The following is a 12,947-nucleotide window of genomic DNA, read 5'->3' on the forward strand; positions in this document are numbered from 1 at the left end:
ATATGAGTTTTGTCTCAGTTCAAAAAAATACAGGAATAATTACAGTGAAGTATGAGAAGTTTTCAACCCATTTCCAAGTCCAAGCGTGTTAGCAAGGGCAGGTCTGTAAAAAACACACATTTGATAAATACATGAGAGCAATAGCCTAGAATCCAAAACCCTTATCCATTTATACAATATAGGCAGCCCAATGCAGAGTTCACTGAATTCAAGGTCAATTTCAATGGATCATGACTCATTTTCAGAGCTGATGCACTGATCTGAATGGGGGAAACTCCCCATTGCTAGATCCCCTGTTGTGATGCCAACTTTAGTGTTGGCATCCTTTGGTAGAGTCTGTCATTCACACAGAAAGCATTGGGGCTTCTTCCTTGTGTGATGTTTCTCAGTCCTATACAACAAGATTTCGGTTGATTGACTGTCAGATGTTCCCATGAAAGGGAGAAAATGATAGTCACTCAAGGACCAAAGGAACAATGCTTGGAAGTAAAACGGTTGGTAGATACTCCTTATGAGACCAGAAGATTATAAAACTAAATATGGCACCAGTAAAAGCTCTGGTGATCAAATCATTTAGAAAGTTTGGGAGGAAATTAACATCATGGGACACTTGCGCACATTCTCATATTTTCATATGAGCAAATCCCACTGATGTAACATTATGCAACATTTGGGAAAGGCATACTGTCATGCAGTGTTCTTCAACCTTGGGTCCCCAGATGTTGTTGGACTACAACTCCCATCATCCCCGACCTCTGGTCCAAGCTGGCTGGTGATGATGGGAGTTGTAGTCGAAGAACATCTGGGGACCCAAGGTTGGAGAACACTGCTCTAATGCCAAAGCTAAGAGCCACAATCCAAGATAGCACTGAACATACATCACTGCATTGAAATCTATGGGTTGTGTCCAGATATGTCACACTCAGAGTAGATTCATTGATACAAATGGTCATGACCGACAGAAGTCAATTGAATTCAGTGTGTCTACTCCAAACATCACTTAGTCAGATGCAACCCTATAAACATGAATGCACTCACCTCTATTTTGGATTGTGGCCAAGCATTTTTAAGTCACACTGAAGCCGCGGGGGAGTGTTTTAAGCAAATGCCCAACTCTCTTGAGCAGCAACACTCATTTGGTTGGGGACCACAAGCTGGATCGATTCTGTGCTGCAAAACCAATTAGTAGTGTTTGGTTCTTTTTGATGTCTGTTTCGCTGCGTTGTAATTGCTAACATTTTATTGGATTTACATTTTTATGGTACGGCTGCTTTGGGGGCATTGCCCAAAAGGGACCTATAAATGCAATAAATATAGAAATATACTTTGTATTTGCTTGTCCAGGCATGAATTTCCTAATGACACAGACATAATGGCCATCCTTGGCTTGCTGAATCAGCTCGTAAAGCGTCATGGGCAGTTTCTGTGTGATCAAATAACCCCAAAAATACTTGTTGAAAGCTTTGGGTAGCCTTTAAACACACTTACCTCTTTGTGAACGTGGCACACGGCACATGCACCTCCGAGACAGCCCCTTATTATGTGAATGGTACAGATAATTATTTCGATCCCACTCAGAACAAGCAGGATGGCAAACAGGGTCACGTTCCAGGTAACAATGTGCCTTGGCTCATGGCACAGGTACCTATTGAAAACAATCACAAATATTAATTTGTAGCTGTGGAAGTGGAGAAAAGGTGCCACAACAACAACAACAAATTGTTCTAATAAATTTAATAGCCTTTGTCCCCGCTTAATATTTTGAAGATATTTGCTCCCTATTCCTGCGCTGCCGTGAATATACGCTGCTTTTTCAGACAGGGAGGAAGGGAGAGAGAAAAACAGCAGTCAGAAAATCTCCTCACAACACGGTTTTTCCTCCCTGGAGAGGGACTGTCTGCACCTAGAAATAGACAACGCTGTCACTTTTTATTTCTTTCCGTTTCTTGTTTTTTCAGTCTTAAGTTCAGTTCTTCACATTTATGCAACAGTTTGCAATTTCTAAGAAAAGTCCTCCTGAAAATTCATCCGAATTTTAGTACTCAAACAGTGGTACCTTGGTACTTGAACGGCTTGGCTCCCGAACAAATTGGCTCCTGAATGCCACAAACCCAGAAGTAAGTGTTCCAGTTTGTGAATGTTTTTCGGAAGCCGAACATCCGACACGGCTTCTGCGGCTTCCGATTGAGTGCAGGAAGCTCCTTCAGCCAATCAGAAGCTGCACCTTGGTTTTCAAACAGTTTCAGGAGTCGAACGGACTCCTGGAATGGATTAAGTTTGAGAACCAAGGTACCACTTGGTATATACATTTTTGTAGGCTCCCCCCCCCCCCGATACACATTCTTGCAAGCAATCTTCCCTAATGTATTCTCGTACCCAAGTTTATTCATTTGTGTGCACCAGGGTTTCCCAGACTTGGGTCTCCAGCTGTTTTTGGACTACAAGTCCCATCATCCCTAGCTAACAGGACCAGTGGTCAGGGATGGTGATGAATGACAGGATGCAATCTACTACTTCAGTGGTTCTCAAAGGGTGTGGCAGGAGAGTATGGCAAGAGGGGTGGGAAGATTCAAGGGCAATCACAGAAACACTTAAACAATTCATTTGTGTTGATGAGGAAATGAAGGTTTGTTTATCTCAAATTAGACTTAATATAAAAGATTACCCAGCAAAAGCCAAGTCACACCTCTCATTGAATCTGTATGCATACTTGAAGCACGCATACATACACACACACAGTATTTTCCCGTGAATAATTTTTTGGGACTCAAAATTAAGAAAATGCACTATGCACTATCCGTGTCTAAGACAATCGCTTACTTTAAGCTTCAAAAATTTAGGAAAAAATATATTCTTATACACGGAAAAATATGGTGTGGAAACAGAAAGAGATTTTCCTTTTTCAATGTATTTCTCATCAATAAAAATTTCAGTGTGGCGCAAGCAAATTTTCATTCTGAAAGTGTGGCTCAGAAAAAAAACTTTGAGAATCACTGTACTACTTAATAATCAAAACCTCCAGGCAGTTTACATAAAATATACCTTTAAAATGCCAATATAATCAGACAAGATAGTCTTAAAAAATCAAAATAAAACCAGCAACAGAGACATAATAGACTCTGATGTCTGGGCAGTATGCAAAGGTGTTTGAGCTCCAGCACTCATCATTCTCAGTCCACATGGCTGGTTGCCCAAGATGATGAGCGTTGCAGTCAAAAAGGCACCCTGCCTCTGCAGTCTGCCACAGGAAAGCTTACATACCCTCCATGAGTGTTTAAGAATGGATAGCACCCGCTGTGGTCATCAGTGCAATAACAGTAAGGTCTTTCGGCCAAAGCCAAAGCTGAAATGATGAAGCAGTATCCAGCACCGAGAATGCCAACAGCGGCCACCACAACTGATGCCAGCAGCTACAATAAGAAAGTAGAAAGAATGGAGTCAGGGGAGGCTGGTCTGTTAAGGCAAATGGGGTATTGCCCCACCACTCCAGTCTGCCCTCAGTCAGTCCCATCTCCTTGCCTTCTTGCTTAAGAAATAGTCTGGGATGTGGTTCTGGTTGTCAGGTTCCTCCTAATCAGTCCGAGTGTAGAACTCAGTAGGGAAGAGGACAACATTAGAAATGGTTGGGTCTGCCTGCCATTGGCTCTGGTGCCACCTAGTGTTGGCCTCCTTGCCTTCCACGTAACCAGCTGCGATGGGTACCCACCACCAATGAAAGGAATGAACAGCCTCCTCTGAGTTTCTGATTGGGTCACATATTTAAATGACTGGCAAAGGGAAAAGGCTCACTTACTGCGCAGTTTCTCCCATAGTGCTCGTGGGGAAAGCATCCATGGAAACACCCCTCATTTTCGAGTCCAATGAGCACAAATGCCGGGATCAACACCTAGGTTTAATTTAAAAACAAACAGTTGTATTGCAAACAATTATATTAGATCAGCAATTGTACAGTGGTACCTTGGGTTAAGAACTTAATTCATTCTGGAGGTCCGTTCTTAACCTGAAACTGTTATCAACCTGATGCACCACTTTAGCTAATGGGGCCTCCCACTGCCGCTGCACCGCCAGAGCATGATTTCTGTTCTCATTCTGAAGCAAAGTTCTTAACCCGAGGTACTATTTCTGGGTGAGCAGAGTCTAACCTGAAGTGTCTGTCACCCAAGGTACCACTGTATCTGCATCCCACATCTCAGTATGAGTTTCTGATTAGTTTCGATCATGCCTACTGATGTGGCTCAGCTTACATCTTGTATCTCATTTATGTCCAATTTCTTCTAGCTAATTAAACCAAAAGATTTTTTTTGCAGTTGCCCAATATCAGACCACCGTAATTAATGGATTTGACTTCATGACTTTAGCCTGTAGCCCATTGGCTAACAAGTGTCAATGTACCAATTCAAGCTTGTTAGCCAATGGGCTACAGGCTAAATCAAACCTGGCCTAATTTGAAATTAAACTATTCCACTTCCTTCATTTGCCCCTCCCCGTCACTGCACAAGAGAGAGGTGGCTGCTGAAAAAATTATTGGCCTGAATCAGCTGAGAGGGGATGTTTAGGTCTTGTCATAATGATGTCATGAACCACAGTAGGAGAAGGGATTATTAGCCTACACCTTCCTAGGCACCTATAATTCTAGGACTGGCCATCAGGGAGGGGTGCCACCACAGACCTGGTGTCTTGGCAGCAGCGTCACCACCAGGGACAGTGGGAGGGCAAGGTCAGGAAGGTTCAGGTGCATCAACAGGAGCATTGGTTTGCCTCTATTTTTTGCCATGCCCAAACAGCCTTGACCTTGCTACTGCCCCATTCCCTGACTGCTCCAGCACGCAGCAGCTACACAGCTGCCCAGAGGCCATGTCTGCAGGTGTATTCTTCCCCATTGCCAGCTCCTGTAGCAAACAAAGGTGGCATACCCTCCTCAAAGCGTCCCGATTTTCCAGGAACAGAACAGTCCCAGAATGGTGAAAGCTTCTGTTTTGATCCTGGAATGTCCCTATTTCCCCCGGCTGTTCTGCCGCATTCTAGCTCAGGCCGGCGCTTGTCCTGAAGGGCAGCGGCGGCAGCAGTGGCAGTGGCAGCTGCAAGGGAGCGCCCCACCGCCTCTCCATGGCTGCTGCAGCCGGCCTCCTCCCTTGGGTAGCTGGTAGCTGCTGCCACCGAGTTGTGCCGGCTCTGAGGGGCAGGCAGAGGGCAGGGTCTTCCTGGGTGGGAAGAAAGGGGAAGCGGAACAAAGTGCAGGGAGTCTATTCATTTATTTTTAATGCTTTAAAAAATAAAATTATTTATTTATTTTATTATTATTATTATTATTATTATTATTATTATTATTATTATTTTATTACTTATACCCCGCCCACCTGGCTGGGTTTCTCCAGCCACTCTGGGCGGCTTCCAACAAGAGATTAAAAATACATTTTTTTTAAAAAAATGCTTTGTCTGTCTGCATCTATTCTCGCCCCTTTCTGAAATTTCATTATTGGTGTGTGGTTTCTCTTTTTGTAAATTTACCAAAGAAAATAAAATAAAATCAGGATTAAGGGGTTTCCCTAGGACAGTGTGTTGTGTCCTATTCATGTAATGATGGTGGCACTCAATCTTTCTCTGATAGGAAATGCTCTGTGGGGGGGAGGGGCAGCAAAAAGGGGGGGTCGAGGTGGGTCAGTTGTGGGGGGAGAGAGAAATGCCCCAATTTTCACCTGAGGAATGTTGGAGGCTATGAGATGGTTGAGGACTGATCAGTTTTGTAGTGAAACCGACACCCGAAACCAAGGTAATGGCTTCTACTGTTCAGGAGGCCAACCCTCAGTAACACACTCATTTGTGAATTAAAAAAAAAAGCCATCTTTAAAACCAGGAAACTGCCCAACATGAAATTATGATCGTTTAGGTTATTGTTGTCAATTGACTCTAGAAAGGCACACCGTGTGTGTGTATGTCTAAAAGACATCACTTTTGAGATTCAGAATATTTACGTGTCAGTTTTGAAAGCGAAATGAAAGAAGGGGGAAATGGGAGAACAGAGGAAAAGAGCAACTTATGGTAATCTTCTCAATACTCTGACAATATATAGTAAGTTTTACTATATGCTGCATGCTTCCCGCCATAAAATAGAATTCGTGCTCAGCAGGAGAAGACATCAGGTGGGTGGGTGAAATATCTTTTATTCCATTCCTTATTTCTGAATCTCCCACAACCACCTCACAGAGGCCTTCAAGGATCCTGTTCCAGGCTGTCTGGAGCTCTGAATAAGAGTGCTCCTCTCAGGAGGTGGGGATACACTGCAACATTTTGTTGCAGGCCCCACTAGTATCATTCTGGTTAAACTTTCTGGTTTAACTTCAATTCTTCAGCAGATGTCTTGGTGGCTTCCAAGGGATGCCAGCCAAGACACTTTGGTCTTGACTAGAGCAACATCAGTTTAGGACTCTGAAAGGACAGCGAAAGGACAGATCGTCCCACAAGGTCAATTTTGAAAAGGGAAAAAAAACCTTACAGTTCATTTTGGCTTATTGTTCTGCACAACTCTGAATTTTTGAAACTTAAAAAAGTAAACATAAAAAATAAAAATATGGCAAAGATTCCAAATCCAGTGAGGCCATGTGGAAATTTTTCTGAAACATGAAATTCAGCAGCTGTGGGAAGAGAAGCGTTAGAACATCCATTGTGAGAAAGGAAACATACAATGATTTGTTACTCACCAAAATACCTCCTCCTACAATGCCATGAAGACAGCCGACGTATCTGCTGAGGTGATTGTGTGAAGCGTATCCTATTTCTCCATTGGGAAAATAAAGCAGGATGTTTGCTACGATGCAGAGCACAGCAAGAATCAGCAGCTTGTACCCAACATATTTAATGCATCTCCCGTAACACATGTTGCTTGCAGTTTTGTAAATGTTCTGTCAGTCGGTAGAGCCAAGGATCTGCCTGCATGTACCTATCCAAGAGCGAAAAGGGGGAGAGAGAGCTGTGCTCATTCCTTCTTAAATACCTTGGGCTACCTAGTTACCTGGATGATTATTACACATAAGCGATGAATGGCCACTGGGACTGAAGAATGTAGGACCTGGGAGAAGCACAGTCTCATTGGCCATTTCCAATCAAGCAGTTGCCAAATTGCTACAGCGCTTCAGCTGGCCTGAATTTTAACCTTATAGGAATGAATAATGGCATACGCAATCCCACATGAAGAACAGGTTTCTAGACATAAAGGCAGCTAAAAAAAAAAAAACCTGGAAAGGGATGAGAGGAATAAAGAAGAAATGCAATGCTCTTCCAGGAACAATATAAAATTGTTGCTTTTCCGAATATGTTGAAGTGGTTTACGCAGTGCTTTTTTCTGGGGGGACGCAGACCCCTAAACATTGTGTGAATCTAAGTGTGGCCCCATTGAGGGGCAGTATTTCAATATGAGTAGGAAAATGAGAGTACCCATAAACATGTTTTTTTTTATAAAAAAAAAGCATTGGGTTTACGACACAAAGAGGCTGGAATTGTAAAAATGCCACCAAATAAACCCGTTGCTGAATTTTAGAACTACAGTTGAGTGAGAAACCTTTCAGAAGGAGGACATTTATGGAGCATTGGATAACTAAATTTAAGTGAAGACTAATCACATTGATTTCGGCTGGGTTTATTACTATGCTGTCAAAGAGTTAAAGACCACAGGTTGTCTTGCTTGGATCAGACCAAAGGTCAAGCACTCTGGCTCCTACAATTGCTACTATTCCCCTTGGAAACCCGAGCAGAACATAATGAATAATGTCATCTGCTGTTGTTTCTCTCTAACATTATTTTATTAGATTTTTTAGTCTACCCTTCACCACAAGGTTCCATTAATCAAAGGTATTGTCAGATGATCGCGTCCTGTCATTATTACACTTAAGATTTTGCCTTTCCTTCAAGGAGCTCAGGGGTGGCATACATTGCTCTCCTCCTCTCCATTTTATCTTCATAACAAGGTTTTTGTTTGGTCAGGTTGAAACAGACTGTGCCACCTGGCCACCTGGCAGCTTCGTGGCTGAGTGGAGATTTGAACTTTTGTCTCCCAAGTCCTAATCTAGAGCTCCAACCACTATATCACACTGGGTTTAGGCAGAGGAGGCCCAGAATGTCTACAAAGGTTCTGTCATGGCAGCAAAGCTTCCAGGCCCACCTTTTGCTAAGGTAATTACAACAAAACGACCCAAGAAGGCTTGCAAATGACTCACGCCCACGGCGGCAGTCAGAGAGTGGGCAGCAAACTAGGTGCGAGTGGGAAAACAAGAGAAGCATTTTAGGACTTTGTAGTCACGAAATAGGCAGCTTTAGTTTGTACTAAAATTAATTTATGGCTTTAATTAAAGGTAAATGGGTTCTTGTAATGCGGAACACCAGGCCATGAAAAGAGCCTTGCTGGATCAAGCCAATGGCCCATGTAGTCCAGCATCTTGCTCTCACAGTGGGCAACCAGTGGAAACCCCCAAGCAGACCATGAATGCAACAGAAATCTCCCCACTTCCCAGCAAGTGGCCTTCCAATGACAGAGCTAGAAGATAGTCACCGTGTCTAGTAGCCTAGTAGCCATGAACAGCCTTATGCTCTGTAAATTAGTCTAAGCTTGCTTAAAGCTATCCAAGTTGGCCAACTCTACATCTTCTGGGAGTCAATGCTGTAGTTTAACCATGCACTGCATGAAGAAGTCCTTTCTTTTGTAGGTCCTGAATCTTCCAACAATCAGCTTCATTCAGTATTCGGAGTTGCTCCATCCCCCTGATCATTTTAGCTGCTCTTTCCTGAAACCTTTTTTAAAACTCCGCAATATCCTGTTTTGGGATGAGGCAACCAGAACTGTGCAGGAAGAGTTGTAGGCCAACGGCCAAAAAAGACAACCTAACTACCCAAACCAATGGGACCATTTGAAGTAAAAGTGTGGTAAGGAACCTGTGACCCTCTAGCCGTGTTGGACTACAACTCCCATCATCCCTGACTTGTTGACTGCACTGGCTGGGGCGATGGGAGTTGGGGGTCCAGCAATATCTGCTGGGAACATAGTTTCTCCCTTCTCTGGAGTTAAAAGAAATCCTGAAAGAAATACAGGCAGAACAATCCTTTGCAGGGTGCGGCAGCATGTGGGTGTACGATCAATGATGGATCAAATGCCAGCTCCCAAACCAGCTGGCTGCATCCGGGTTGGAAGGTAGAATGCACTGGTTTTTAAAATAATCATTCCCCCCCCCCTTCTGCTTTAGTTTCTTCTACTGTCACCCACCACTCCCATAGATTGTATCAGGGAGGAAAAAGCTACACCAGCTCCAGGACAGGCGTGGTGTTCCAGTTCTTTCAAAATCGCTAATATCAGCTGTTGGGTGGGCGCACTGTCTAGAAAAAGACCTTGAAAACCTGCAGCCAGACTAGTAATACAGAACTTGATGGACCAATGATCTGACTCATTATAGAGCCTCTTTGTATGAATATACATCCTCACCTCTTTAGTATGAACCATCATTGTGAGTCAGTGGGCTTGCCCTATATAGCCCTGATTTATTGATCTGCAGTCTGATTTACATTTACTCAAGTACAAGCTCTACTACAGTGGTACCTCAGGTTACAGACGCTTCAGGTTACAGACTCCACTAACCCAGAAATAGAACCTCGGGTTAAGAATTTTGCTTCAGGATGAGAACAGAAATCGTGCAGCGGCAGTGGGAGGCCCCATTAGCTAAAGTGGTGCTTCAGGTTAAGAACAGTTTTAGGTTAAGAACAGACCTCCAGAACGAATTAAGTTCTTAACCCGAGGTACCACTGTACGTTTAAAGGACTGCCATTTTTAAGTTTGGCAGAACTTTAAAAATGGAAAGCATAATGCTGGTGGTCAACAAAAGAAGTTTAAAGACTCTCTTAAGGCAAATCTAAAAAATGTAGTATAGACACTGACAACTGGGAAACACTGGCCTGCGAGCGCTCTAATTGGAGAACAGCCTTTACCAAAGGTGTCGTGGGCTTTGAAGATGTTCAAACTCAGCGTGAAAGGGGAAAATGCACTAAGAGGAAGGCACGCTTGACGAATCCTCACCGTGATCAACTCCCACCCGGAAACCTTTGTCCCCACTGTGGAAGGATGTGTGGATCCAGAATCGGCCTCCACAGTCACTTACGGACTCACTGTTAAAACTGTGTTTATGGAAGACAATCTTACTCGGCTACGAGTGATCGCCAAAGAAAGAAGAAAAGGCCCGCCTTCCAAAATGTGCTTAGAATGGCAGCCTTCATTGGAAAAGGATTTATTTTATTTGAAGTCAGGTTTTGATCTTTCACCAAATGTTACAACAACACTTAAGAACATTTGTGCAGGGCCCTCCCAAGTTCTGTAGCTGTTGGCCTCGGCGATTTCCTCCAGAACATGACCATATCCTCCCAACCTTATCTGATTAAGCAGGATTTAAGTGACAGGGTTTGGGCTTTTATGAATTTAAGTCAAATGTAAACATAGCCACCGGGTTTCCTCCACAGAAGTGGAAGCTGATATCCTATCCAGCTGAACATCCAATTGGCGAGAATTTCCTTTATTATATTGTTTGTGTGCATTTTTTTTAAAAAAACAATCCCTTCAATAGCTGAGGTCAGAAATAACTTGCTTCAGTATAAGATTTCAGTGACGTCTAAACATCAGAACTGGTTTTGTTTAGCTAGGCCATCAGCTATAACAAGATCTGGCTTCAGTTACGTTGAATGAGGTGAAAACAGTGAAATGATTAGTTGTAAAAACAGATGAGAAACTGCAAGTTTTTGGTGGCTACCTACCTCTCATTCACTGCAAAGACAATGCATGGTGAAATTTCAGGATGCTATGTGGGAAGGGAATTCTGAGCGGGATTTCTAATATGCAGGGCTTCTACATATAAGTAGAAGAAACTATAAATCATGCTCAATAAGAAAAATATATGGAAATAATTTATACAGGTTGCAGACTCTTGCATTTCTTGGTTAACAATTTAAAGTATAATGTACTGTGCTATATTGTTTTCATTGGGACTTACGGTACTTTCAGGTACGGTGTGCATAGAAGTTCAGCCTAGATCATGGGTAGTCAAACTAAGGCCTGGGGGCTTCATCCGGCCCAATCTCCTTCTAAATCTGGCCCGTGGAATATCCGGGAATCAGCATGTTTTTACATGAGTAGAATGTGTCCTTTTATTTAAAATGCATCTCTGGGTTATTTGTGGGGCATAGGGATTCATTCATTTCCCTTCCTCAAAATATGGTCCGCACCCCCCCCAAGGTCTGAGGGACAGTGGACCGGCCCCTGCTGAAAAAGTTTGCTGACCCCTGGCCTAAATGTATAATATCGTTAGGCATTCGGCAGTAGCTGCCTGTTTTGTAAATCTTACTTTTACTTTGTGACAGCAGAGGGCACTCAGTCTGTGTAAAAAAATAAAAGTCCTATAGACTGATTGCAGCATCACAAAATAAAAGCCAGAGCCAAGAAAAAAAAGATCGATTGGAAAATGCAAGTAATAATAATAGTTCATTTTCTTGGCTAATTGGACATTAAAATCTCAATAGGACTATTTATTTATTGCAAGGTATTTTGAAGCCACTTTTCCGGGAATGCCCATCCAAAGAGACTTACAATATTTAAACCCTCCTACAAAGGGACGCGGGTGGCGCTGTGGGTTAAACCACAGAGCCTAGGACTTGCCTATCAGAAGGTCGGCGGTTCAAATCCCCGCGATGGGGTGAGCTCCCGTTGCTTGGTCCCTGCTCCTGCCCAACCTAGCAGTTCAAAAGCACATCAAAGTGCAAATAGATAAAGAGGTACCGCTCCGGTGGGAAGGTAAACGGCGTTTCCGTGCGCTGCTCTGGTTCGCCAGAAGCGGCTTAGTCATGCTGACCACATGACCCGGAAGCTGTACACCGGCTCCCTCGGCCAGTAAAGCGAGATGAGCGCCACAACCCCAGAGTCATCCGTGACTGGACATAACGGCCAGGGGTCCTTTACCTTTACCTTTTTACAACCTAAGCATAGGATGGAAGGGTTGCCTCCCTGTTAGGTTTCTCAGTGAAGCTCCAAACTCAGCTTTGGGTTCACCAAAGAGCAAGACATGTCTCTTGTCTTTCTGGCTCCCAGCATCAGCAAAAACGCCCATACAAAACTCCCTGGCTATTGTTCTGCTACCTTGCAAGTTGATGTTGCTTCCAACTGGGTGAGAGGAGGTACCCTCTCTTATTTCTATTGCAACAGGGCCACTTCTTTCTAATGTAAATGTCAGTAATTAAGTGGCCAGCTAAGGCCATTACCTTAGTAAAGGAACTGGTTTGTCTGGTTTCCTTTTATATATTGTGTCTTCACCTACAGAGGATCATGGAAGGGACTCCTGGGTATCATCCAGACCAGCACGCCCCCCCCCCCATATTTTGACAGCATAACCCCCTTTTTTTGTTTTCTGGGTTTGACAACAACCAGCACCAAGTTAATGGAGTCAAAAGAAAACCAGGGTGCTGTGATGAAGAACATTTTATCTGGACCATAGAAACCTGGGTTTGAATTCCTGCACAGTGCTACTGTATTTTTGCATGTGTTTGCACATCTCCATACAAACCCTGGGTCCTGCGCATCCCAACTCTAAGGAAACAATGTTTTATCCAGTAGCGAATAATGGCTTGGGCATTGTCAGTGCTGTTGTGGGAAGAGGATCTTTGCTACTGCTCAAACATCTGTTCTACTTTTTTTACAAAAAAGCTGGATGGTTGCTCTCCAGCAGACAAGAAGTCCATCATTCATTTGCCAAATGAGATTTGCACAGGAGATGGAAATTAATTAGTGTCAAGGCAGTCTGGAATAGTTCCTTTCCAGTTCCTTCTTGGCAGCAACCTCTACTAAAGTGTGGAGTCCTATGAGCCTGGTACCATGTCTGCAATGCACCCGATAACCAAACAATAGCTCAAACAATCAAGGTTCCTTCAGA

The 12,947-nt window shown here is 43.5% G+C and overlaps 2 protein-coding genes across 2 annotated transcripts in view; both read right to left on the reverse strand.

Annotated features, from left to right (window-relative positions):
• LOC128414647 (glutathione hydrolase-like YwrD proenzyme) overlaps positions 1-12,947 on the reverse strand; it is a 47,007-nt gene that overhangs the window by 1,575 nt on the left and 32,485 nt on the right. The window lies entirely within an intron of this gene.
• LOC128413462 (transmembrane 4 L6 family member 1-like) lies at positions 229-7,287 on the reverse strand. Its single transcript, XM_053387466.1, has 5 exons — positions 6,699-7,287; positions 3,794-3,886; positions 3,262-3,410; positions 1,489-1,645; positions 229-336 (listed from the first exon to the last, which is right to left on the reverse strand). Exons 1-5 carry the CDS (start codon positions 6,873-6,875, stop codon positions 229-231), a joined length of 684 nt encoding a protein of 227 aa, XP_053243441.1. The 5' UTR covers positions 6,876-7,287.

The sequence above is a fragment of the Podarcis raffonei genome, chromosome 5 (genome assembly GCF_027172205.1).
Source record: "Podarcis raffonei isolate rPodRaf1 chromosome 5, rPodRaf1.pri, whole genome shotgun sequence".
In the NCBI taxonomy this organism is placed as follows: Eukaryota; Metazoa; Chordata; class Lepidosauria; order Squamata; family Lacertidae; genus Podarcis; species Podarcis raffonei.